The sequence below is a fragment of the Serinus canaria genome, chromosome 1A (assembly GCF_022539315.1).
Source record: "Serinus canaria isolate serCan28SL12 chromosome 1A, serCan2020, whole genome shotgun sequence".
Taxonomy (NCBI): Eukaryota; Metazoa; Chordata; class Aves; order Passeriformes; family Fringillidae; genus Serinus; species Serinus canaria.
Genome location: NC_066314.1, coordinates 55286937 through 55314731, shown reverse-complemented (window position 1 = coordinate 55314731; position 27795 = coordinate 55286937). Strand labels below are relative to the sequence as shown.

General features: G+C 40.2%; 1 protein-coding gene across 3 annotated transcripts in view; it reads left to right on the top strand.

Moving 5' to 3' along the window:
* Positions 1–27394, top strand: part of MPPED1 (metallophosphoesterase domain containing 1) — a 59717-nt gene extending 32323 nt beyond the window's left edge. For all 3 annotated transcript variants that reach the window (XM_050970041.1, XM_050970042.1, XM_050970040.1), the window contains exons 5-7: positions 18765–18880; positions 23445–23558; positions 27022–27394. In XM_050970041.1, the coding sequence (XP_050825998.1) occupies positions 18765–18880; positions 23445–23558; positions 27022–27140 (349 nt within the window). In that variant the 3' untranslated portion in view covers positions 27141–27394. The remainder of the gene's footprint in view (positions 1–18764; positions 18881–23444; positions 23559–27021) is intronic.
* The last annotated feature ends 401 nt before the right edge of the window (positions 27395–27795 follow it).

The window sequence follows — 27795 nt, the reverse complement described above, 5'->3', positions numbered from 1 at the left end:
CTAATTAGTTTCTCTCTTAAATGCACCCTTCTCTTTCTCCCTTTTAGACTTCCAGATCTTTCTGGGGTTTTTTTCCAACCTATCAACCTGCTGTGTTGTAGTTCATATTCCTCTTGTGTGTACAATGTATGCAGTCAATGTGCAGTTTACTTCATTTTGCGAATTACTTGGGAAGATGTTAGGTGGTACCCGTCCCAATATTAACTCCTGATAAATGCCACTTGGCATCTTTTCCCATTTTGATGTTCAACCATAAATACTGTAATTACTCTCTGTTTACAATAAGTCTGACAGCCTCATATCTTCATTGCAGTGTTGATAACCAGGCACCATATTTCCAGTGTCAGTAATAATTTTCCAGGCAGTGAAGTACCAAAAGTTGCATGGAAATCTAGAGAAATTAAATTAAAACAAAACACTATCTATAAAGTAGCACTATGTAGAGGCTAAAGAGAACCACTTGAACTTTCTGTGATTAGATCTGCAACAACCTGTGGAAAATACCTTTTGTCCACCCACTAACCCATAAACAATGTTTCTGTAAAGTCTGCTCTACCACATTCCCTTTGTGCACAAATCCTGACATTCTGCACAAGTTGCCTGAGCTATCTGCCATGATCTATCCTTAAAGTAAAAAGAACTCTTTCCATCTCTCCTGCAACTCCAGGTCACAGCTACTCTTCCACACTACATGTTTTACAATACTGCTAAATCATCTCCCATCCCTTTATGATCCAGGAAGTTGAGTGTTGCGAGGTGTCCTCCGAAGATATTTGCTTTCTCCATCTGGAAGAGAGTCTTGATGAAAGTCTTCCAGCCAAACTGAGGTTTTGTGCTTGCTATTCAGCAATGCAGAATGAAGTTTCCATGCCAATTGATGACATGTCCAGTGGAAACATCAACAGTAGCAGTAACAGCCCTTCATCAATCTATCAGGGCAACAGATGCAGAGTCCCATCAGCCAGGCCACCAGTCAGAAAGCTTGGGAAAACAAACAGCTCTTGTGCGGGCGTTTGACTTGCTGCTGCTGGATTTCAGGCTGTGGTACACTCCTGTGCCTAGTGAACACCACTGTTTTTCAGCATTTCTATTGCTTTACTTTGTTTGCCCTAAAAGGAGAGGTTTGTCGTAGCCTCTCTGGGAAATCAATCTCAGTTTCTTTCTAGATCATAGAAATGCAATCTTTAAAGAGTTACAGAAATTTGCTGAACTTTACATAGTGAATATTTTTTTTTACCTAGCATTAAAAAGCTAGTCCACTAGAAAATATTTATGAACACAGTCAAGACTGTCCACTAGAAAATATTTATGAACATAGTCAAGACCTCAAAATTTTAAGTTCTTTAAGGTTTCAGAACTCCATAAGAAAGTCAAATTTATGCAGTTGCTTGTCTAATATCCTAAAATAATTTTGTTTTTCTGTTTGGAAAATATGCGCCTAAAGTTTCCATTTCTAGTTGCAGCACTGACCTGTTTTACATAACTTTTTGTAGAAATAATTAGAAGATAGAGATATCCCTCATTCATAAAACACTTTGATCAATAGTTGCAAAGTACTTTGAGAACTCTGGAGTAAGGTCTGAGTGAAAGCCAAGCAGTTTTAACTTAGTGTCTTTTACCTGTAGCCATCTGCATTTTATATATAACCTCTACACATTAGATTATACTTCTATTTAAAATGTTTTAGTTACAAATTAAACCATGAGAGCTTGATTGGTTTGTATAACATGCCAGTCTCTAAGGTCTTTTAAATATGTACCAATTGTATGTGGTTAAATATTTTTAATAGCACTTGGTATTTTGTCCTCTATTATTATCTAAAACCAAGAGGTTATTTTTAATTGCACAGAAGAAATGGCACAGTGTTTTGTCTCAGAAACCAAGCTCTAACTCCAAGAGCAAGAATTCAAGTGCCAGATTGAGCCTTTACTCACTAACAAAAATTTAACTGTCTTGTTAATTACACAAGTATTATCATTGAGCAGGAAGCAGCCATTTTGAAATGCCACTTGCAAGGTACAAAAGCAGCTACTTAAGAATTAGTACTTGCAAAAGCCATATCTTGGACCATGGATTATCAGAATAGAGGATAAGGAGAAGTGTGAAAACATCAGAAGTTTCATGAGAAACTCAAGAATACCAAGATTTTAAATGTGTCCAGAGCAATGCTGACTGCAATGGGTAGCTGCTTGGCCTAGGGGCATGATGCTTCTCACAGTGCTTATGGGGTTGGCTGCCAGATCTGGATGAGCAGTAAGAATGCAAGGTGCTTCACAGAATCCCAGGATGGCTCAGGCTGGAAGGGACCACACTGGAGCAGCTGGTCCCTCCTCCCTGCTCCAGCAGGGCCATTCCAGAGCACAGGGCACAGGATTGTGTCCAGAGGGGTCTGGAATATCCCCAATGGGGAGATTCCACACCCTCTCTGCACAATCTGTTATCGGTCACTGCCTAGGGAAGAAGTTCTGCCTCCTGCCCAGGTGGAACCTCCTGGTCCCAGTCCCTGCCCATTCCTCTGGTGCCATTGCTGGGCCCCTGGAGCAGAGCCTGGGCCCTGCTTGGAGCCCTCCCTGCAGACAGGGACACCCAGGGCTGAGGGCCCCTCTCAGCTGGGGCTCCTCTCAAGGCTGGACAGCCCCAGCTCCCTCAGCCTTTCCCTGTCAGAGATGCTCCAGGCCCTAAATCATCTCTGCAGCCTCCACTGGCCCCGCTCCAGGAGCTCCCTGTCCCTGCTGTCCTGAGGAGCCCAGAGCTGGACACTGCACTGCAGATGTGCCACACAGGGCTGGGCAGAGGGGCAGGATCACTCCTGACCTGCTGGCACTGCTCTTCTTAATGCCCTTCCTTCAGTACAGCCCAGATGCTGGGAACCCTTGGGTCTTCTTCAGTATAAAGGCTGGACACTCTGATTTTTTTTTGCAAAAACAAGACATAGGAAAATGCACTCTGGTTTCATCCCAGCAAAACCCAGGGCAGACCCAGAACATATTAACAGACCTGGAAACAATCTTGTGCACACACCAGCTGTAGTTGCTGTGCGTAAAAGAGAAGACTTTAGTTCCTCGATAAAATTTACTGTAAAATGGAAAGCTTCTTGTTGAAAAGTACTCCTAAATTCCCCTTTTGTTCTGAACTGTTATGAAGATAGACAAACTGTCAGATAGAATAACTCAAATAATTTTGTGTAATAATTCCATATAATGTACTTGGAACTGTTAAGACTTCCCAAGGATGAAGCCACTTTCTAGAAGGTTTTAATTTATTTTTCAGTAACAAAATAAAGAAATCTTGTAATAAAAGTAAAAATATAGCCAGCAGGAACACCAGAGAGGTGGCAGAGAAAACACCCTTAGGTGTTTCCAAGACTTGGCTAGACAGTCATGCTGACCAGATCTAGTGGTGGTGAGAGGTAGTGAGTGGTAGGTTGGACAGGAGATCTCCAGAAGTCCTTTTTGAGCCATGTTTCTGTGATTCTGTCAATCCCACTATGGAGCTAGAACTGTGTGTGTGAGGCAGACACCTGAAATGGGCAGGTATCAACAAAGGCCTTGCAACAGGGAGTTTGCTGTTCTTATCACACATACTACAAGCAGTAAATGGTCCCAATAGGTGGTTCAGAAGTCAGGAAGCTGAGATAACAGTAGAAGTTGGAATTTGGATTTGAAGCAAAAGGTCTTTGTCATCAGACAGCATTCTTTGTTATCAGACAGGGTATTATTAACTCTATGATGACATCATTAATGGAAAAATACTCATAATTTATTAGTGAGTATTTGAGTTACCAATTTTCAGCCTTCTATTGTAGTTCATCACCCCCCCTTCCCCCCTCCATTATGTTGCAGGTAAGAGTTTTAGTATTAGCCACAGCTTGAAGACTATAACATCCACTCTTGTTTCTGTAACGTCCAAAGATTTTAATTGCACAATTACACACTGTGTTTGCACAGAAAGACCTGATGCATTCAGTGCACAAGATCTGCTGTGCTTGCTGAACAAGTTCACTGTATTTTAATGCTTTTAGAGTTTTTATTCAGAAAAGCCCTGTAAAAAACAAATGCCTTAAAGGTGCATGTGCAATTAGGTATCAACATGAGAACAGGTCTCTGAGGTTTGTAGAAAAGATGTGCATCTGCTAAAGGACAGGTATTCTGTATTTATGCTCTGATCTGATGGAAAAGGGTGAGTGGTCTTTCTATTAAGAAGTGGATGATTGTGCATTAGTGACAGGATAAGAGTACACATTTTACTTGATGGTGCAAAAGATATGCAAGTAGCAGAAGGAGAAGATCTTTTTCTAGCTTTCCATAATAGTTGTAAGCAGATGTATAGAAGTTCAGGAGAAACTTTGGTCATCCTGCTTTCAAACCAGTGTGCAAGGTGGCAGGAGAGCATTTCACCTCTTTCAGCAGTTTTTTCCATTTTCCACCATGTGAGAAAGGAAGGGACAATCACAACTCCCTTGCAAACATATGACAGTTTCATTATTCTAAATGATATATTGGTCTGGATAACTTAAAGAAGCCCTTTTGGATGAGATTGCCTCCAGATAATATCCAGAGTGGATTTTTACTTGACTTCAATTTTCTGGGGGGATCTATTCCTGTGAAACAGAACCTCATTTTTCTTTTTACAGAAGGGAATTTTTTTTTCTAGTGTCTATGTATTCTCATTTCCTCCTCTGTTCTTTTGTTAAAGGCCTTCTAAACTCCAGAAACTCTTTAATTTCCCAGTCAGGAAAGACGTGAGAGCAAATATTAATGTCAGCCTAGAAAGGCATTTGTGACCATTTGGCCTGCAGTGACAGATGCCTGGGCTGGACTTCTGGGGTTTTGTAGCTTCCCTCCAATGATTAGATTTGGCCTGGCATTTTTACACATGGACCAGCAGCTCTGGTGCCACATTATTTTTCCAGAATTGGGAACTGAGGGAAGAAAGTAAGGTATGTGGGGAGCAGTTTCTTTCTGTTCAAGTCTTGTTTTTTCTAAGTTTAGCAAACTGGCTGAGGCCCATCCTGAGAGCTCTGGCTTTGTCAGAGAAGATGGATTAATTTCGTCTAGTCTAAAGGACATCAACATGTAGGTTGCATTAGTATCAGCCCAAAGCAGCCTTGACAGGAACCTTATTCTCCAAATCATCATCCCCCTTTGGCTGGAGAGCTGGAAATTGGTTCCAACCTGTTGTCCCTTTCTTGGTGCACTGCAGTTGTCTGGACTATTCCAGCCAAGTGTCTTTATTCAAATTGTGCATCCAGTGTGGTCGTGCTCAGCTGTAGGTGTGTAACTCTTGTCTCAGTTGTTATTTTCTTGTCTGATTTGTGTTTTATCACAGAGTAAGTGACTTTGTTATTTGACTCCTTGTCAAATGTTCTCTTTTTTCTTTCTGCATGTGCATGCATGTGTGCACGTGCACTTTGCATAGAAAGGCTGGTTACTTCTATGTGTAAGCAAAGCAGTTTCAAAGAGCATGCAAAGGGCCAAACTGAGGCAGCCTTTTTTTGGTTCCATGCAGACTCCAGGGCTGGGTCTCCATTCCAGTGCTTTCCTCCTCCATCTTTTCAAGAACAGCTCTTTCATTCCACACTGAATTATGTTTCCATCAGCGAAGATTTATAGATTCATTTCATGAGAGGGACACGCTTTCATTTTGCCAGTGATGAATCACCTAATGTTTACTTTCTGGGACCTTGTACAAATTTTTCGTCATTGAGGTGAACATCAATTAAAATGAAATTGTATTAAAATAAAATATTGACTTCATTTAACATAATAAACCTCCCAAGCTGGGAGTGTGGCTTCCATATAGAGCAGCAGCAGCAGCTCAAGGTGTTACACTGTGGGTTTCACTCCCCAGAATTCACAGAAAGAATTTCTGCCTCAAAGTGACCATTCCAATTCTTAGTTCTTACGTCCCTTTTCAAATAAAAAAACCTATTTAGCATTTTCCACATAACTAAAATATACAGGGAATCAAATGTTTTATTACTGGACAAACCATACTAGATGTTTTTCTTAGTAAAATACTTCATCCTTTTATGTTCTTTTTGTGCTGCACCCTTATTGGTCAAAAGATAAAAATACAAATAACTGAAGTGCACTTGCTTCTGTACAGTGTCCTGAGGAAAATTCCCTCTAAAACTCTTCCAAACTTCAGATTGAGTAGATTTCTGAGCATGTGGCTTGTTTGCATGACTGTGCAACAGTTTTGTTTGGATGGATACAGAAATCCTGGAAGTGGATGAATTATAGAATGCTGGGTTTTGGCTGATCAGAAATATGTTTTAAAAGTGGTAGGGGTTCCCTGATTGTTAAAGTTGGAAACTATTGGGAGTTGTTTTAATTAGTGACTTTGAGGCAGGATATAGGAGTGAGTAATTTAGGTAGACTTGATGTGGTTCTTGAAAAAAATGAAAGTAGTCAATGGGAATAGACTCTACTCACTATTTAGAAACGAGACATCTCAGGTTTCAGAAATTTTTGAGAGAAGTTTGGCATCTAAGCCTACCTGATGTGGCTGCTTTACTGTGGTGAGAATGCTGAAGATATTTTATTTCAGGCATTCAGTATAAGGTAGGTAAGACGTAACAGATGTGTAAGAAATAGCAACATGTTCAGAAGAGAGAAAGAAAAGTTCATCATCCTGTTAAAATATATTATCAGTCTGAGGCACATAGATACAGGTTTAATTGTATTTTAACAGAATGCTGGAGGGATATTTTTTTCCCTCTTTCATACTTACAAGAAGCCATTTTCCATTTTGGAAGTGATGCTTCTAAAACTACTTAAAAACACAATGCACTTGTAGTTTAGTTTGCAGCATATGGAAGATCATAAGCATGGTTTTTCGTGCAAAATTATTTTGATCTATTAAGCTCAGCTGTTCAGGGAAAGGGATGTGGAGAACTGAATGATACTGAACTTCTGGAGTGTGAAAGGTCTTCCAGTGGCAGAAAGTGAGATTTAACATCTTGGCTGTTTTAGCATCAGGAATGGGTCACTGGGTCATTTTTCTCCTTATCTTTTCTTTTGCTTAACAACAACAACAACAACAACAAAAATAGCTTAAGTTGGTGCATTTGTCTTGGAAAGCGTTTCATTTTCTGCATGACTTGAAAATACAGGAGACGTGAATGTCATTCAGCAGGCTCTGAGTATACAGGTGCTATTGCTTGTGTGAGCAATCATACTGAATTCAGGAGAGGCCTTTTTAATGAATGCTTCCATACAAATTAAGTGACTGAAATGAATTAGCAAGAATCGTTAACATTTCTGGAAAAAGTGCATGGAAGAAAACAAAAATTTGTTAATTCCAAGTGAATTTTCTCTATCACGTTGAATGAGTATAGTTGTTATTAACTATATAAATTCTGCAATATGTATGTGAACAAATGAAAATGTAGACTGAACTACACCTATTGTAGTCCATAAACACTATCACAGTCAAACCAATGCAATAAATTCTAGTTATTAGGTATTCCTGAGTTACAGCAGTTTAGAACATCGCTTTTTTTTCTTTTCTTGTTGATGAACATTCCAGAAAATATTTTCTCTCAAATAAAGTTTCTTCTCAGCATTGCCTGGGGCTGAGGAGTCTGGAACAGTTCAATCCCAGAGCATCACAACAGAGGAAAATCAGTACTTTAGACACCTCTTGCCTCTTGTGTGCTAGGGATATGGATCAGTTCCTTAACACATTTCACTGTGACCTCTTGCAGGGGCAGGTTAAGCAGTTAATGAAGCCAAAACTGCTTTGCATCCACTTTGCAGTAGAGCTCTTCCACCCTGTCTGTACAAGTGTGCAAGACACAGACACAGACATGCATGTATGCTGAATATAGACCAGAAATTATGTTGATTTCAACATAACAATTTGGGGTAAATCCTATTTCTTGTAATGTCTGAAAATTTTGTGTGGCTTGGGATTTCTTCATGTGAGTGGAGATTTGCAATTACTTGCTTTTCAATGTTCCTCGCTTTAGTTAAATCTGAGAGCAGTTGAAAAATATATTGCTTTAGTTTAATTAGCTTGGTAGGAAAAAGCCCTTTCTTGGACAGTAATTATTAGTTGTATATTATTAAAAGGAAGTAGTTCACGTTCAGTTACTTAGCAGAAATAATTGAATCTTCTGATCCAGTAAACTAGCTCACTTTGGATTCAGCTGGGTTTTAAGACCTGTAGAAGAGGAGACCTGTAATCTCACTATGGGGAATTGGCTTCACTTTCCTGCAGTCCATAAACCACAGTGAAATTGCTATCCCCCACAGCAGTTTTCTCTTTATTTTTCACATTTGCTTGAAAGTTGAATTTTATGAGACAAAGCTGATTTTAAAGTTTAAAGTGCCTGTTGTGTTGTTGCTGTTTTGCTGCTTTTCCCCCCAGTTTTTTTTCTCCTTGAACAAAAGGACTACCAGCTCTATCTGTAGTCTGAGCTGTAGTCCCAGACAGCAGCAATTTCAGGATGCTTCAAAGATGTAAACACAATTGGGCACTGTGATGAGCCCTTTGGCAATATTCCAAGAGAAACACAAATAGCCAACTAGTTTGGAGCGGGTCTATGTGGAGCTGATTTTCAGCTGGAGTAGCTTGGCAGTGCTCCACCAGCTTTTGAGTCATTTATACCTGGTGAGAATCAGCCTTCCTACTCCATGGTAGCTTGTATGTATGCATTTTCCCCAGGTTTTGACACAGTAAAGGTGTTACCGCATCAAGAAGGAAATGGTGGCTCTACATGAAGAACTGTAAATAGAGCCACTGGCACAGGAACTAATTGTAACAAAGCTGAGTTCTTTCTCTTTTCCCTGACTGGATTTTTAGGGGAAAAGTAATTTACCACTTGTGAAACTGCTTTAACATCAGAACACTTCCTCTGGAATTGCTGTTCATAAATTATTTCATTTAATAAATTAGCATTGTTTAAAATGAATTAAAATGAGGATTTTTCTTCACCACTAGTAAAGCAGACAAAATTGGAAGCAATCATAGAATTGTTTAGGTTGGGAATAGGCCTCTAAGATCAAGTCCAAACATAAAACAAGCACTGCCAGGGCCAACATTAAACCCTGTCCCTAAGATCTACACATCTTCTGAATCTCCTGGGCTGGTGATTCAACCTCCCTGGGCAGCCCTTTTCAGTGCCTGACACCCCTTTCCATGACAAAATTCCTCCTAATGTCCAACCTGACCCTCCCCTGGCACAGCTTGAGGCTGTTTCCTCTCATCCTGTCCCTTGCTCCCTGGGAGCAGAGCCTGATCCCCCAGCTGCCACCTCCTGTCAGGGAGTTGTGCAGAGCCAGAAGGGCCCCCTGAGCCTCCTTTTCTCCAGGATGAGCCCCCCCAGCTCCCTCAGCCCCTCCTGGTGCTCCAGCCCCTTCCCCAGCTCCCTTCCCTTCTCTGGACACGCTCCAGCCCCTCCATGCCTTTCTTGTCCTGAGGTTCCCAGAAGTGCCCCAGGATCTGAGGTGTGGCCCCAGCAGTGCCAGCCAGGGGACAGTCACTGCCCTGGCCCTGCTGCCACACCATGGCTGGAACAGTCCAGGTGCCATTGGCCTCCTGCCCCCCTGGGCACACCTGGCTCCTGTCCAGCCACTGTTCCCAGCACCCCCAGGGCCTTTCCCAGCTTTCCAGCTCCTCTGCCCCAGCCTGGAGCTGCAGGGGGTTGGTGTGACCCAAGGCAGGATGGGGCCCTTGGCCTTGTGGAATCTCAGACCACTGACCTGGGCCCATGGATCCAGCCTGTCCGGGTCCCTCTGCAGAGCCTTTCTGTCATCCAGCAGATTCACACTGCCACCCAGCTGTGTGCTGTCCATGAACTGACAGGATGTGCCCTTGATCTCCTTGTCCAGATCCTCAATAAAGACATTAAACAGGACTGGCATCAGTGCTGAGCCCTGGGGACCCCACTGGTGCTGGCCCCACCTGGATGTGGCTCCATTCTCCACCAGCCAGTTTTATACCCAGTGAAGCAGGGCCCACCCTGGCCGTGAGCAGCCGGTGTCTCCAGGAGAATGTGTGGGAGACAGTGTCAAAGGCTTTCTAAAGTCCAGGGAAACACAGCCACAGACTTTCCTCCATCTGCTGAGGTGATCACCTGTCAGAGAAGGAGCTGGGTGGGTCAGGTAGGTAGCTGCCTGTCCCAAACCTGCCTTGGCTGGAACTGATTCCCTGGTTGTCCTGCACATGATGACACTCAGCTCTTGAGTGGATCCCATCCAGCCCCATAGACTTGGGTGTGTCTCAGCAGTGTAGCAGTCACTGACTCTTTCCCCCTGGATTTTGGGGCTCCATTCTGCTCCCTGTCCTTGTCTTCCAGCTCAGGGGCTCAGAACAATGGGGCTCAGAACTATTAAAGAGTGAGGCAGAGAAAGTATTGAGTACCTCAGCCTTTTCCTCAGTCCTTGTCACCATGTTTCCCCCTGTAGCCAATACAAGATGGAGATCCTCCTTGGCCATCGTTTTGTTGCTGATGTATTTATTTTTTTACTGTCTTTTACTGTCCGATCGGCTGTGTGTCTCTGTCGGACATGCGTAGGGTGGTTCGCGTGGGACGGTTCGCAGGCAGCCCGCGATGAACAGACGAGTCTGGACTCCTCTATAGTTCAGTCTTCAGGTTGTTTATTAAATCTTATCTCTAAGGTTTTTGTTCTGCCCATCCAAGATCTGACCAGCAAGGCAGCCACAAGCACTCTCTGCCCCTTTAGGGCGGTCGCACATTCTTATACTGATAATTGCGTATGTGATATTTACAATTTTTCTCCAATACCCATCACCTTTATTAAACAGTGCACCTTTAGTATGAACCAATCTAAAATGCACACATCACAGAGAAGATGGATGACAAGAAGAAGGAGAAAAGCCACGAGGTCGGGCCTGAATCCTCCATCTTGCCTCCATTAGACCCCCCTGTACCAAAATCCTAAAACCTACATTCTATTCTATAAAAACACCTGCCCTACACCATTCAAACCTCTGAAACTTCCATACCCTCATGCTTTGATAGCACGACCCTTGAAGGGTCAAAATCAAGCCACCAGGTGCCTTTGGCTACATTCCAGGACTTCTGAGCCCCCCAAGGAGTCTCCCTGGGACTCAGAGCATCCGAGGTGATGCGCTGAGTTCCCACATTTTACATCAGTAGGCAGATTAGGCTCTATTGGGGAATTGGCCCTTCTACATTTTTCCCTGCATAACCCACAACATCCTTGTAGTCCTCTTGAGTTTCTTGTTCTTCTTCAGAAGGTCCTAAACTCCCTTTTTTCCCCTGAGTTCAGACAAAGCTTTCTGGATATTACAAGACAGGGTTGCACCTGTGCGTGTCAAATATTTCTAATTGTGTAATCTACATCAGATAAGTACATTTTTAAGGTATCTCTGATTCTTAGATAGCTGAAGGATAGCAGTTAAACATGTACATTTTTGGTATAGAAAGCTGTATTGCAGCAGTTTGTTTCCACCACTGCACTGCAGAGTAAATTTAGGACTGTGGGAAAACGTAAACATGGAATTTAGGATTGCTTGGATTTTGTTCACTTTGGGTAGACACATGGCATATGAAGTGTCAGTATGTGCTTTTTTAAACAAGAAGTAAGTTCATCTGTTGCTAGATTGGAAACATTAATAATAATACACTTCATGCATATATGCACACATGTTGCATTAATTTATTAGTTTTGGAAGCGTTTTCATGCTTGTTTAGATCAAAATGGATTTGAATTTTCTAAGTAAAAGAAGGTAAAAAAAATTAAAAGGGAGGAAAATCAGAAAAGAACTGGCAGACAGTTAGTCCATATGGCCTGATCACTCCTGGTATTTTGAGACAAGAATGTAAACCTGGTGAATTACTAAAAGGAGTAACTCTTGGGCTTTCCTGTAACCAGGGGGCTCAGTAACTCAGTGGCTACTGTGAGAGCCTTTTTTGTTGTTTCTCATGGCACCTATTACATATCCTACATATTTTAGTCGTGTTTCATCTGGGAGAGCCCCTAAAAGGGGTATTCCATCTCCTCAGGTGGCCAACACCTTCAGTGTCTTAGCAGACTACAACAAACACCAGCTAGCTGGAAGTATGGAAGAACATTCTTTTTCTTCAGCTGTCTGGGCATCTGACAATGAATAACCATAAAGATATCATGCATAGATGGGCACCAATTTTTTTTTTCCTTCTAGGTTTGCCCCTTCTTTGCAGGTTTTACATTTAAAATGAGATGGTGGCTGAAAACAGAGGGGCACTTAACTTCTCTCCTAACCCTTCTTTCTGTGGCTGCCACCTATCAGTATCTCAAATATGGGCTGGATAACCTGGCTGTATCTATAGTTTTACATCCTGAGAATTCAAGAGACAGAGGGAACAGGCTGTGAGACATCAGGAACTCAAGACCTCATCTCTGCATTAAATCCCTAAGACTGTTCTGAAAATCTGTACAGTTCTATGTCTGCACCCTCAGCATTGAATCTTTTGACTAATTATTCCAAATTAACTTCTACCTTTGTTTGCTTTATTATTTTTAAAAAAATATCAGATGGGGTATAATCATTTGCTTTCCAGAAGAATGAGATAAACTATCTGCATTTGGTACTGGCATATTTTAAATTCAGTCTTTCATTAATTTTCCTCCTTACCTGTTACCTTCTTATTTTCTTATTATGAAGATAAAGTAGATTTCATTTTATTTTTCATTGTTTTATAACAGATTAAATTTAGAAATGATCAGCTCCTATTAGTCATAGCTCATTCTTTCTTCTTTGCAGTCAGAGCTGTATGAAATCCTTTACTAAACAAAAGATGAATGATTTCATGTGTAACTCGAATTGCAAGAGAAATAATTACTGACAAAGGGCCATACCCAGATTTTTATCCTTCTTTCCTTTTGTGAAAACAATAATTTAATTTGATTCAGAGTTTCAAGAGTGACAACCTTGGATGCAAAGCAAGTAAGTCAAACTTCCCCATGGAAGTAGAGTTGTGTGTTATGACCAGTAGAGGATCTGAGTTGCATCATTTCCATTTATTAGTTATAAGTATAAGGCCTTAACTTTCATTTAAAAAGATCTGGCTTCAATATTAAGAATGAAGAAAATTAAATTTCTGTTTATATAGTTTAGTTCTTTTTGCCCACTGCTGTTCTCTAAAAATTACACCCCCCTTGCCTCTATTACATGGAAGTTACTCATAATATAAATCTTCTCATGTTCCTGAAGATTTCTGAAAAATGGTTTTCCTTAGATCTCAGTTATGTTTGGCTCAGATGCCCAGGTGCTGAAAGAAATTTCAAAGCCTGTAAACAAACAGTGCCCTGTCAGTCAGTCTTAGCACCAACGGCCTGATAGCTGCTTTTGTCCTTTTCCTTCCTGCTTTGGATGGCTTTTTTGCATGCAAGGAAGAAAAAATAAAAAGGTCTGTGTTATTTCACAACTACTTTAGATGGAATGGCTGATACAAAAGAAACCCTAAAAATATGAACTTTTGTGAATGCTTACTTGGAGAGAAAGTAGAGTTAAAAATAATAGAAATGCTCAGTAAAATAGTTAATTACCTAATTCATTTAATTCCTTAATTTCTTTTTATAAGGAAAGGCTAAAAAGGCAAATGCAGTAATTGGTAAAATTCAGCTTATGCAGTGGTGGTGAATGTTAAAATATGAACACCTGAAGAACCTGCACACCAGGGAAGGTATGCAGTGTCTATCGTACTGTACACCCATGTTCACAGGACTGTAGTTTGTTATGATAGTAAGATGATATCAAGATCAGGAAAAATTAGACTTAAAAATCCAACAGGGAGTTTTTTTGGGCTGGGAATCCAGGTGTGTTGGAGTTTTGCTTGTGTTTGCCACTGTGGAATCTGCTTTTCATGCTCCATGGCCTTTGACCAGTCACTCCTGCCAGTATGGCATTCAGCTTGGGTAGTCCAGTCTTCTAAATATGGAATATTTGCTTTTTTTCAGGAAGAGGAGTAGGATTGAGAAAGGTGATTTGGTCCATTCTTTTCCCACTGAGTTTCTTGACAGTCACCAACCAATATCTGTTTATTTTCCTGTAGGAGAAAAATGACAACTGTTGTGGAGAAAAGACTGGAGCAAGTTGCATGTGTTTGTGAACCTTTGAAATTTATTTGGTAAGCAAAGGAATTTTGGTCAGAGAACTGGCCTTCCAGCTGCAGAAAAATTAAAAAAAAAAGGAAACAATAGAAATTAGGAAGTACAATGTGGTTCAGTGCTGCACTTTTTGCTAGCGAGGTGTTTGCAAGATGCTGCCTCCAATCCCCTTGAAACAGCACTGCTGTTCAAACCACCCAGAGCTCCCTAAGGCTCCTGGGCTTTTCCCTTGAAATCAAAGAGGGTAATTGGTGCCTGCTGGTGGCAAGATTCGTGTTACTCAGCTGGGCAGCCTAGAGGCAGCTGCTGCAGTAAATCTTGCAGCTCTTGTGTTAGCTGACACCCCCCAGTCCTGCAGGCAGTGCCAAGGGGAGGATGTTTCTGCGAGTGCCACTGGTTTTCTGCCCTGTTGGTTTGCAGGAGTGCCCAGCTACTATGAGGAGTCCCCTTGAGATGGAAAGAAAGGAAGCCATTCTTTGAGTTAAAAGGTTTCAATTGAATCAAGGCAATGGAGAATCAAATTTCAGTCTTTCATCACTTGTAACAGAAAAATCCATGCGCATTGATAGTTCTCCCCAGTCAAGTATCCCTTGTTTTTAGGGCTGCCTGTCAGACTGAGATGGGTACTACTGGTTTGAAAATGAAAAACCTTCAGTTTTCTCATAAAGGGCAGGTCAGATGTGTGTGGTGCATCCCCACCTTTTGCAGTAGATCACATGTAAAGCTAAGTAAAGCCCCATTTAAATGACAAAAGAATTCTTGGGCTACATGTTAGCTCTTTCCCATAGTAGCTGAAAAAAAGAAAAAAAATCCTAATAAATAATTAGGGTGGTAATATGTTTGACCATTATTTTTTTTAGTATGACTCTTTTTTGTTACTATTAGAACAGACATGATCCTTTCAAAGACAACTAAAGTGCTAATGATAGCTAAGAAGGTCATTCCTAGGAGGTTAAACTGGTTTAATTAGGTTACTATAGGAGTGCAGAAAGATGTTAAGGGGTTAACCTATAAGAGATTACATTGTAGTCAGTGTTCTGTTAAAGTTTGAATTAATTTTTCCCATGGGTTTTTCACATTCTAATTTTCAACTAAATGAGACATCTGTTTCAGAAAAGGAAAATTTGCTATGGTTGTCATAGCAACTATCATTCCGTAAGAAAATTATTCCAATGGTTACTTTAGAACAGAAAGATAGAAATTCAGTACATAAAGCAACACCCGATTTCTAGCACAAACTCTGATAATTCAGCCCTTTTTGTGTGGCAGTTTATTTGGCCTGCAAAACTTGTTCAAATGTTTTAAACATAAGGTTAATTGTGCTGTAAACAAATTCACCTCTGATATATTTTCCCCCTTGACTCTTACATGTAGACAATCATTGTTCTTATCAAAATAACAAACCACTTGAATTTCAGTAGAGTGTTGGAAACACTCAAACTGTTCACTTAAAAAAGGTAAGACCTAAATCAAAGTAGGTTTCTACAGATGAGTGCTTCACTTCAAAGGTGAAATACATTAATGATGTATGTCTTTAATTGCCAAATAAATTTTTCTTGGGTTGGATTCTTTTTTTCTGACAATAGTGGATTTTTCTATTGTAGGACATACATGACAATAGTTTCTTTGTCAAATGTAATATTATTGAAAAATACATTATATTTTCCTGAGTCAGCACTAACTGGAAATACAGAAATTCAGTGTACTCTATATAAAGAATTTAACTTTGTTTTCAGGTTCTATCATAAATGCAAATTTTGGACAAAGTTGTCTTTGCATGATATTCAGGTCATGGTGAGCTCGTTAGTGGGTATTAGAGAAGAAGGCTTTTTTCCCTACTTAGAAACTTTTATAGCTGTTTTGGAATAAATTTTCAGAAGAAGGGGCTTGGGGATTTATAAAATCCCTATTTGCTTATAAAGATGGTATTTGCTTTGGGGGTAGGGGCACTGAAGTGTGTGATTTGTCTTTCTTGTCTCCGATGTAAAGCATGCCAACATCCTCCACTGAATCCTTTCTTGGACCTGGGATATTTTTTCTTTTTTTTTTTTTTTTTGCCAGAAATATTCCAGACATTTCCTTCTATCTCAGGATTGTCACAAAAGACAGCATAATGGCAAATCACACAAGTTGTAACATCTCCCCTTCACAAAAGAACAGCTCCAGCATGCATAACTTACCAGCCCCGATGCAGTCACCACAAAGGGAGCGAGGGAGGGAGGAGGGAGGGACGGGGGAAAGTGCTTCTTGTCTTAATAAGCAGATCATGCCTATTCATAAGGGGAAATGGGCTTTTTTAGAAAGTGGCCATGTGTAGTCCAGCCCTGGTAGAGGCAGGCAGAGGCTCTAACAGCTGCCTATGTGGTTTGTGGTTTTCTGGATTTCAGCAGAATTAAGCTGACTTCTGGTGAGACCTGTGGCAGTCATGAATATTTCTCTTTAAAAATGCTTCATTGTATTCTCAAAATAATTATTTTGTGAGTTTTTGACCTGTGCTTCTTGGACAAACACTGGTCTTTCCCCTTGGTTTCCTTTCTGTGTCTGGCATACCTATGGACAGTGCCTCCCCTCACTTCCCATGGGACCTGGGGACAATCCTGTCCTTGCACACCCCAGGCATATCCATTGAAACTGTCAGTGACTTAAAACACATTATTTACTGTGCTGACACTTCTTTTGCCACCTATTTGCCCTTGCAAATATTTTGTCAGTGAGATGTTGCTGCTAGAAAATGTACCCTGGGCCTACAGACAATTTGCCCAACAGTTGTGTATTTTCATCTTGGTGAAGAAAAATACTTGGCATGTTAAGTGTGGAATGCAATCCCAAGGCAGGAAAGGATGAAGAGTTTAGAAAAAGCCAACCACTGTATATTTTTACAAAGCCTTCCACTTCTGTAATATCCAAGCACCTCACAAACTTCAGTTTTTTTATTTTTGAGGCATTCCTCTGTGGTAAAAATAATTTCCTTATCTCAGTGGTGAGCTGAATGTAAGGAAGGGCAGATCCAGCTCCACAGAGCTTGTGTGGTTGCTGTGTGGCAATGTCACATGGTAACATTGCTGATACCTTGCTGCACAATAAGCCAGTTAGGAGAATCCCATAATTGTTTAGGAAACGACCTCTGAGATGATCGAGATCCGCCATAAACCTGATGCCACGAAACCGTGTCACCAAGTACCACATCTGCACATATTTTAAATGCTTCCAGGCATGATGACTTAGCCACTTGACCTATCAGGGAAGAATTTTTCCCAATATCCAATCTAAACCTGCCCTGGTGCAACTTTAGGCCATTTCCTCTTGTTCTATTTATTGTTACCTGGGAGAAGAGACCAAATTCCCACCTTTTTAAAACCTCCTTTCAGGTAACTTTGGAGAGATAAGGGCTCTGAGCCTCCCTCTAGACCCTGGCAGCAGGAAGGTGAGGAAAGGCTACTTGGAATGCTGAACAGGTAACCAGAAAAGTGTGAGTTTGTGGCCTGATGTAGGGATGTGTCTTTCTTGGCCAGCGGCCTTGGCCTGAGCAGTGTTACTCAGAATAAGATTTGTGCTTCACTGCTAGGCATTTCTCCTTCACACACCTTCTTCACCTCCCTCATCACAGCTTCTGAAGGCTGGGACATATATTTCTGGTCCTGATAGCAGATGTTCAAAGTTTCACCTTTTGTTTTTTCCCCTGGGGCACCTGTTCCTCAAGACCCTGGTTATCCAGGGCCTGTGATGAAGAGGCAGGGAATGAGAAATAAAGCCTTTCAGTCATCAGTAGTTGAGCCTCTTTTTGTCTGTGGAAGGAAAACCTTTCGTTCATTGTTCTTCAGATATGGGTATGGCCACAAGACGTCAGTCAAGAAATTATTAAAACTTCCAACCTAAAACTAACCTCTCAATTTTATGACCTAGAATTGGAGCCTAGTCAGCAAGACATAATTTACACTGTGATATAATTGCTGTGAAATATAGTTTTTTAATCAATGGGATAGCAAGATACAGATAAATTATGTTCTGACTGGCAGTGTTACAGTCCCGCTGCTCCATGATGAGCTGCTCTGTAAGTACATTTTTCAAAATGTAAATGCCTGTCTGATAAGGAATCCTGAGTGTGGAAAGTCTTACTTTAAAGCAAGTCAACACACCAGCGGACAGAAGAAATTTGTGTAAGAGAAGCAGCAGCATTCTTGTTCTGATGGGATGTATCCAAGTATGGAAACAAAGCAGAAGAGATGATGTCTCTGACTTTGGAGCAGGATCTGTCATGGTGCCAGGGTCTGTCCTTGCCCAGCTGGTCATAGGCTAAGGGCCAAACATGCTGGGAGCCAATGTGAAATATAAATCACGTGGAGGTGTCTGAGACAGCTGTTCTTCTAAATGTTGTGAGAGTCAGCGTGATAATCCACACATGGAGATCTTGGTATCCAGGGCTTGTAAGTAGTTGCAGCAATACTGTGAATATTTTACTCCATGCTGTCTACTGAAAGTGGGGAGGACTGCTCATATTTGCCACACAAGTTAAACTACACTGCTTGTATGGAAAGAGGGGATTACTGTGCACACAAAGAAAATGAATGCTATTTGTGTCTTCAAATTCCATGGTAGTAAAGAGTCAACCTCAGTATTTTAATTAGATAACCAGTACATGGAAGTAGCACTGAAGACATTCTCCTCCTCTCTTGGCAGGCAACCTTGGTTTTATGGCTGGGGCTTTAATCTTCCACGAGGCCAAGCACTATTAGAGAAATGGAACCTTATTCCAGATGGAATAGATATTCTTATAACACATGGACCACCTCTCGGTAAGAAAATAATAGTGCTCTTAGCTATGTATTTCAGATGATTATATGGTAACTGATGGCTCTCCTTAGAAAAAGAGTGCAATGCTCACATATAAAAGTCAAAAGCAACATGCATACTGATTTCAGCAGCACCAGGACTTCAGCTCATGATTACCTATGATATTTCTGCTCAAAGGCAGGAAATTAAATAATAGCTTTAAAAACAAAATGTTAACACATAAAGCCATAATAGCTTTACAAATAAGCAGGGTCTAGTTTTCCTATGCACATCTCTAATCTGCCACTGGTGAAATTACTAGATTGAAGGCATGGAGCCTGTTTAAAGAGAAATGCAGGATTAGGATTTTATTTTTTATCACTTTCTCCCTGACTTGCTACTACATTCTCCCACCAACAAGTACTCAGAATCTCTTTTTTCCCTCATTATGCTGACTTGGTACACCTTCTGCCTCACATACCCAGACACTCCCCATTGTTTGCCTGTTCTTTGGACAGGATGGTTGAATTGCTTATCTGTGATACAATTTGGCAACATGAAGAGATCAAAAAGAAATAGTTTTGCATGTATATTTTCCAATTATTTTTGATATAGGTAATATAAAAAGCTATCTATCTATAGGAGATTTTTCGTATTCCTAGAACATTTTGACATTACCTTTGCTACAGAAATAATACAGTCACACAAACTTGTCCAAATTCAGTAAAGGCTCAAGGCATCTAAGCTTTTTTTCAATGTATTTAACATTCAGCAGTCTATATTTAATGTGACTGTGTGTTTGACTCTCACTAATTTAATAAGTGGACATGAACAAGAAGCATGCACTCAAGTGTTCTGCTGAGTCTTACTGTGCTTTGTGTGAAATGAAGGCAGTTGGTTTCTTTAAACCTTTAGATTCCCCAATTTCCTGAAGCTAAAGCTCTCGTCTTCCACCCTTTCTTCTCTTTCAGAGCTTGGAGGAGAAAGTATCTAAAGGGTTTGTGTTTTGTTTTCTTTAGAAAGACATGTTTGCATTCCACTGCTCACTAATCCTGGGGGAAAGTAGCTCTTTGAGAGCAGAGTTTCTCACAGTTAGGGGTGTGTGTTTTGATTCTTCACCTAAGTGGAGTCTCATGCCGTGCCATGGACTGATTTTAATATGAGCCTGTAGTGTAAAAGTGGATTCAGAAATTAAGTGTTTCGGCCCCGAGATATCAGCTCCAAACCATTGGTATGGGCGTAATCCTTCCTAGGTTCTAAGGCACAGTGCTGTGTCTTTCATGTAGTTTTATTTAACATTCATATTTAAAACTTTTTCAGAAGCTTCTTCAGCACTTTAAAAACCCCTTTTCAAGCCAGCTGGCCAGCTGTAAAACAATCCAACCTTCAGCTGACTGAGGAGTCACTTGAAATCTAATGTTGGAAAGTGGAGAGATTCAACCACCTTGTTGCTTTAGCCACCAGGCCTCTCCAGTAGCCTCAGGCATCAGCAGAGGGAGGAGGACCCCTAAAGAGCACTGCAGAGCTGGCAATCAACAGACAGACTTTGATAATAAATTTAATAGCAAATTTATTAATTGAAAAGTAAATTAATAATTGCAGAAATTCTAAGGAAGGGCCACCCACCTCCAGTGATTGTACTGGAGTAATGTGAATTCCCTCCATCTCCAGTATGTGGTTTGTTTTTTTCTTTTAATTCTTTATCTTCAATCATCCCCCAAGAATTCCTTTATGTTTTAGAAGTTCCTGTTTATTTATCTCTCTCTTATTGATGCATTAATAGATGGCTCAAGCACAGAGCCCTCTGCCTGAGGGCAGGAGCTGTTGGTCTCCCTGACACCCATGGCAACAAATATATGAAACTTCAAAGAACTTAGCACTCTGCTTAACTTACAGAACCACCTCATTGTGCAGCTCCATCCACAGACCCTTTGGGGGACAGGATCCTCCTTGAGCCTCCCAGCCAATTATTTTAACCAGATTCCTGTTGTTCTGATCTTGGAACTCAGAACCTCACTAGAGTTGTTCCTAATTACCATAAATAGCAATCAGTCCTCTTGCAAATTCTGGGCTTTTTTCTCCAGCATGGCTGGCTAAATTCTGCCCATCATCCATTTTCTGTGCTGCTCTCTGATTCCCTCACTTCAAGAGTGGGCATCCTCGTGAACAAATCAATAATACATTATTACATAGATTTGAAATGATTTGATTTACATGCAGAAGCACCATTAAGAGTTAATGAACTTTGTTTTTCATTTAGTCATGTAAAAAAAAATCCAAGTAATTTTTCTCTTCTGTTTTAGAGTAGTGCTTTGGGATGAAAACAGGGCAGGGATAGATGGGAGGTTCACAGAGGATGGGAAAAAAAAGGTTAAAACAGCTATTTTGGACAATTTTATTAGTAACCTGTTTATTATTATTAACAAAGATATACAATGCATTTCATAGCTTATGAAATATAGAATTTGTGATTATGGGATCAGTGTTAAGGCTCATTTCCATATCAGCCTATTTTTGTTTCCTAAAGATCTCCATTTATGATTCTTTTATTTCTCTTCCAGAAGTTCACTTTATTTTCTTTGGTTTTAATTTAATTTCACCTTTAAGTCTTCATTTGCAGCTGTCTGCTTGATAGTCTGTGACAAAGATTTATACTTTCCTGACAGCTGCAGAAACCTGTTTCAAGTAACCAAACATTAAAAAACACCTAAGATGAACTCTAATTGTTAGCTAGGTGTAATCAATTATTCTTAGTCTGTGTAGTCAGGTGTACATAATAAGCTGCAAACATATGGGAAGGCTTCAGAAGGTTGATAATGCATGTAAACAAAAACATGTTCAATATAAATAATGCTTAATTTAATGGAGAAATTAATTTTATGGATTTTTGTTTGTGAAGTTTTTGAAGTGGAAATACTTTCGGCTTTATGTTCACTGCAGACATTTTGACAATTAACTGTTTCAAATCACTGCAGTTATAAAACCTATGGCTATAATATGTTTACTCTGAAAAAAAACCCCAAACATGACTTTATTCCAGAGGAATTGCTGGCCTCACTTTAACACCATAAGTACTATTTTTCTCTGGTGAATTTTGACCTCCCTTCAATGGCACATGTGAATTCAGCAGGAGTGAGCATTGCTCATTGCCTTGCTGAACTACTGGCTGTAGTTCAGCAAGGCTTTCTTTTTCTACATTCCCTGACAGGTGCCAAACAGCACCTTCAGGTCATTGTCCATGATGAGAACTTCCTCTTTTTGGCACTTAGGATGCCCCATTCCCAGCTGGTTTTGGTTTGTTTTTTTTTTTTTTCTGAAAATTGAACTTAGATCTCTGAGTAGCTATGAAACAAGTGCAAACTTTTGCCATTTTGGTAAACCCTCACAGTTTACCAAGCCCAGTTTTCAAGCACTGGCAGCTAAAGAGGTATTTCTCCATGTGTTAACCTAAGCTCTAGCAAAGCTGAGAGCTTTTCCAAGAGGTTGAATACCACACTTCTGGTCTTTTAAACCCATTGGTTGGCTGCTTAGCCACGCTTGAGTGGACATCAAAAGTAAATGTATGAAAACCAGATCCAGGCTCTGTACCTCTGGCTAAAAGCGCAATATATTCACACTACTGTAGAAAATCCAAGAGATGCAAAGCTATGACAGGCACACAGGGAAAATGTCAGAACAACAAAATAAAACCAGGAAGATTTTATCTTCTAGGTTTCCAAATCTGAGCCTGATGAAAATGACTGAACAATAGAGAGAAAACAGATTGGTTGTTGCAAACACTCCAATACAACATCCTCCTTATACTACTACTTGGAAAGAAGCATGGACTTCAGTTGGCAGTAAACTTCCCCCTGCAGTATTTTTAGACAGAGAGGCAAGTCAATGTAACATTTCCGTCTATATTCATAAGAATTACATTTTTACACAATTTTTGTGCAAGTAAATGCAGCACTTAAATGCATCTTCTGCAAAAGGCCTGAGTTTCTCTTCCTATTTGGGATCCACCAGTTTAGGGAAGTGGGGCTTGCTGTGCTATGAAGTGGTTTAACTCAAGAATGTCACTTTTTGGGCACGTAGTGGATTCCTCACCTGAGCTCCACTGCTGTAGGATTCAATGTGATAACAATAGAGTTGTAGACAGATTCCATTACATTGGTTCAAGTGTTCAATCTAAAAAAGTAGGTCCCAGGACAGGTTTTAAATAGGTTCTTTTAAATTCTTTAGAGGCTCCCTTTGGATTTACTGCACTTTACACCCCATTCTCTTCAGGAAGAAAAAGTGGTAAAGCATTGAGTTATTCCAATAACAACAGTGCAAAAAAATGCTTTGATTGCAGTGATTATTTTTATTCTTTGAAAAAAAAACTGGAAAGGATTATCATAGTCCTTTTTATCCAGATGAGCTTTTATGATTTTCCACCAGTATTTTTGTTTCCTTCCTCTTCTTCATACCAAGGCAGACAAGTTTTTGCCATTTCAATTCTGTGGCTCTTTGTAAAAAGCCATGAGACATGAAATCTCAAAAATGCTATATAACAGCCCAGCTTTGTGGATCAACTGTCTTAAAGCTTTCCTTTCTTTTCCAAAGGTTTTCTAGACTGGGTTCCTAAGAAAATGCAACGAGTAGGGTGTGTTGAGCTGCTGAACACAGTCCAGAGACGAATACAGCCAAGGCTTCATGTTTTTGGACATATCCATGAAGGTCAGAGAACATTTCTTTTTTTATATATGTTTTTAGAGAAGTCTTAACCAGCATTTGCAAACTTGAATGTCTAAACTGAAGCACTTCTTGAATTCAGATACATATTTAGCTGTATATTTGGAGCTGTATAATAAGTGAAATTGGCTCATATCCACATTTCAATACTTGTACTTGAGCTTATCTTTCATTTTCTGCATCTATAAAAGAGGTTGATGCTTCCTTCACAGGGATGAGTGCTGTGAATTTTAAAATAAGAACACAAGTGGTTACAGAAAGCGACTAAATATTAGGATGGCAGATTTTTTTTCCTCAGCAGAATCTGTGCTTCACAATAATTCATGTAAGATCTCTGTGTGTCAACTTCTGTGGTTGTAAAAAGGGTAGGAATATTTTGAGGGTTGCTTCTAATGCTTGATCTTCGAGATTGTACAATAACTGTTGTTTCTCCCCATCACAGTGTATATGAAGTTGAAATCAAGAGGGGTATCACCACTGACTGGTATAGAAGTTCCAAGATATTCATGGATGCATTTGATTGCTTTGGCAGGGGAAACATTTTGTGCTCAGACAAAACAAGTGGTTCTATTGACTATTTGATATTTAACTGGGAAAAAAGAAAAAAAAGAGTACCCTTTGCACAAGCCAAGTAAATGGTAATAGATATGCTCTGCTGAAGTCAGTGACAGCAGTTCATCTCCAGGCAAAGGGAAAGGTAGATGCTGCCTGTCCTGTTCACAGAGTAAGGCTTCAAGCAGTGCTGCCACCCCAAGCAGAAAGCAGTGGGCTGTGCAGGAGTGAACTATTGGCATGTACGTGTGTATTATCAGCTGCTCCATCTTTGGCAGCGTTAACTTACTGGCAGGAAAAGGTACTCCACAGCTGCCAGTTTTCTGCTTCTGGGACTGCTCCAGCTTTTGCTGTAGGATTGCTGTGGGTCTCAGCAGTGTAGAGATGGAAAACCTGGAGGAGCTGGCATTCAGATACTTCTGGTTTTGTGAAGAACCCTTCCTAAGATATCCCTCTCTGACTTGCTGCTGGAGGTTTTCACCACGGCACATTAGAAGTGACATGGCTGGTGGTGTAAAATTAACGGATAAGATGCTCAGATCATTATTTTATAGCTCAAGGATTAGGTCCATTCTCCTCATTTGTCTCATCTGCAGTGACCTGTTAATGCCTGGTTAAAGTCCAAAGTGCTGTTAAATCACAGAATAAACAAATAATGCTGCTAGAGCACTCTGATATTCCAACTAAGAGAGCTGGTGAATATAGTTCGAACTCATTGTCATTTCAGAAATTATAAGCCAAGAGGGTTGCAGGGGATATAAGCGAACAGCAAGCCATGAAGCTTCAGGCAGGTAAACAAAATCACATCTGCTAAAACCAAGTCCAACTTTGGCTCTCAAGGGAAAAGAATGGCACCTCCATAGAATATTAAATCCTGTGAATTAATATAGCTGGCACAGTAGGTATCAAAACACAGAAACAAGGTACTCTTCTTGTTAACTATCATAATTTAGAGAAAACAAATGGGGAACTGCAGAGCCTGTTTTTCAGTGGGATGCTAAATCTCTGCAGAGGAGAATTCCCATTGCAGGCAGCCTGTGCAAACAAAGCTGCACTTTGTAGAGAGAATGCATGATTTGAACAGATGAGTTCTTCCTCGGAATGAGCATAGCTACATCTGCAGCAGTCATTTATTGAACATCTGGGGGGAAAAGGTGCTTATAAGAGATGTTTCTTCTCTATTCCCTCTTTGCACTACTATGTCTGCCAAAAAATAGCTCTGCACATGGGTTTGCTGCTGATGTACCCATGGAAAGGACAAGCAGCATGGCAGGGGCTCTGGCTAAAATTCTTATTTTCCCAGTGTAGCCAGTACTCCACTGAGGTCATGGCCGAGAAAACCCTGCTGGCAGTGGGACAGGAGTGAAAGCTGCAGCATTAGGAATCTTCCAGTAAAAGGAAGCGTCTGGTCTCTTCAACTGTGTAGCCAAGGAGACAGAAAGTCCCAGCCATGGTGCTGACTCCCCTCCGTGCATTTTGTGTTTTCCTCAGAACCGTCATTCTGTGGCAAACAGAAAGGGATTTAAAGAAATTCCTCTGACAGGAGCCTGACAGAGTTTTCTTCCCTCCCTGAGCCCTAATTATAGTGTAGTTTTTTCATGAAGGTGTAGGGGTCCCTGCATTATTCAGGGTGTTTTAAGGAACCAAAAAGAAAGGATTTGGCTACTGTTTATTTGTTTGCAAAATATGCAATTTTCAGTGCTGTGAAAGACACAAAATTGCATTCAGAGAAAACATAGGGTCCTCAGTACCTAGGGTTTGAATAGCTAGAGCTTAGTGTGCATATAGCACTGAATACATTTCACTATTAACTTTATGAAAGGTGAAATTGAATCTTAGTGCAAATGCTTTCTACCAGGTGATTTCCCCAAAATCATGTCTTTCTGATGACAAATGCAGTTCTTCATATCGATCATAATATTTCAGTGAAAGTTTCTGACCTTAGGCTTTTAGCTTTCGTAAAATCAAGCTTATGGGTTTTTAGTGATTCATTAAAAGATTTTTGACAATGGAGAGTGTCTTCTTTTTCATAACACTAAGGCTGTCAAAGGGCTTCTTCTTCACTTTCTGAAACAGCATTTCACTGTACTTCTACAGGAATTAGAGCTGAAAGTTTGTTTTTCTGCAGATTTAACTCTGGAATTGTTTGCCCTGGGTGTCTAGCCAGACATGAGATGTAGCTGAAGCTTTTTCACCGCTGGTGAGACACAGAGATGTGTGTGCTCTCCTGTGGAAATGTTCTGATGTTTTGAGGTGTGAATTCACCTTGTCTGTTAGACAATGCATTCAATAATAAAGCCATTTTTTCTCAGCCTGGGCAGGCATTTTAGTGCTTTTCCATCAAGTTTGGTCAACAAGTTCAAAGACAAAGCAAGAAGAGGTTCCTACTAGGCAAATCCTGCCCTAATGCACATGCACATGTACTTGCTTCAGTCAAGCATTGTTTTTTCTTCACTGGTTGCTTAAAGGATGTTCAACACAGGGCGGGAAAAAAAGGTGGGAAGACTAAAATTGCCCAAAGTTTGCTGCACTGATGACTGCAAGCCTGAACAATCAGGAGCATCCTTTCCAAAACTAAAACAATTTTAAGAGAAAAATCTCTGCAGAGAGAAGTATCTATCTTTCTAAGGAGGTTTAGTGTGCTGGCTGCCAGAGATAATAGCCACCAGCTACTGAGTGCTCATTTTGCTTTTCTTTCACAATTTAAAAAGTTATTCTGTAGGACAAAGGTGGTATTGATACAGGGAACAGTTGTGTTTTGCACAAAGATAATTTTTAAATTCCTTCTAAGTAATAAAAAAATGTGGCACTTATCATTGTGTGATAAACATAATTAAGAATGAAAGAAGATAATCAGGAATAATGAGAGTAACCAGAATTTTTCTTCCTTTTTTAGGTTATGGTGTCATGGCTGATGGAACCACCACCTATGTGAATGCATCTGTGTGCACTGTGAATTACCAGCCACTTAATCCACCTATAGTTATTGACTTACCTACTCCAAGGAACACATGATTATAATGAGGATTTAAAGTTGTACCCGACACATAAGCAACTTTATATTGCTGTCTGAGAATCCCAATAGGGAACCATTCAACAAAAAAAAGCAAAATCCTTTTTTTCCCTGCTAGCTCTTCACAGATAAATTTAGAGTAACAAAAGTGGACAAGGAACAAAGACATTTTGGTGCCAGAACCAGATTAAAGACTAACATTTCACCATTAAAATGTTTGTGAACACAGAAAAGTGAATGCATTCTACACATATATATCTAGATATATATATATATATATATATAGATATATATCTATATATATCTAGTAGGGGCTTTTGTACATACCATATACTGGACTTATTAAAAGAACAATGTCTTTCAAAGGAGTGTTTCTTTAAGAAAGTTTGCAGTTTAAACATAAGTGTTTAGACTAGGATTTCCTCATTGCAGGTGTTTTTCAGTGAGCTCTTGGTAAAATAAAAATAATGGTAAAGATGTTTTCCCTTAATCACATGGCAGATATAAAAGATGGCGCACAAATGACCAGTCACAGGAGGAAAGCTATTTCTCCAAGTCCTCCAGATCTATGTCTTTGCATCTATTCAAAACCAATGCAATACAGGCCCTAATTCACTGCACTGAAATGAAGTTTTACTACATCTGACATTACAGATG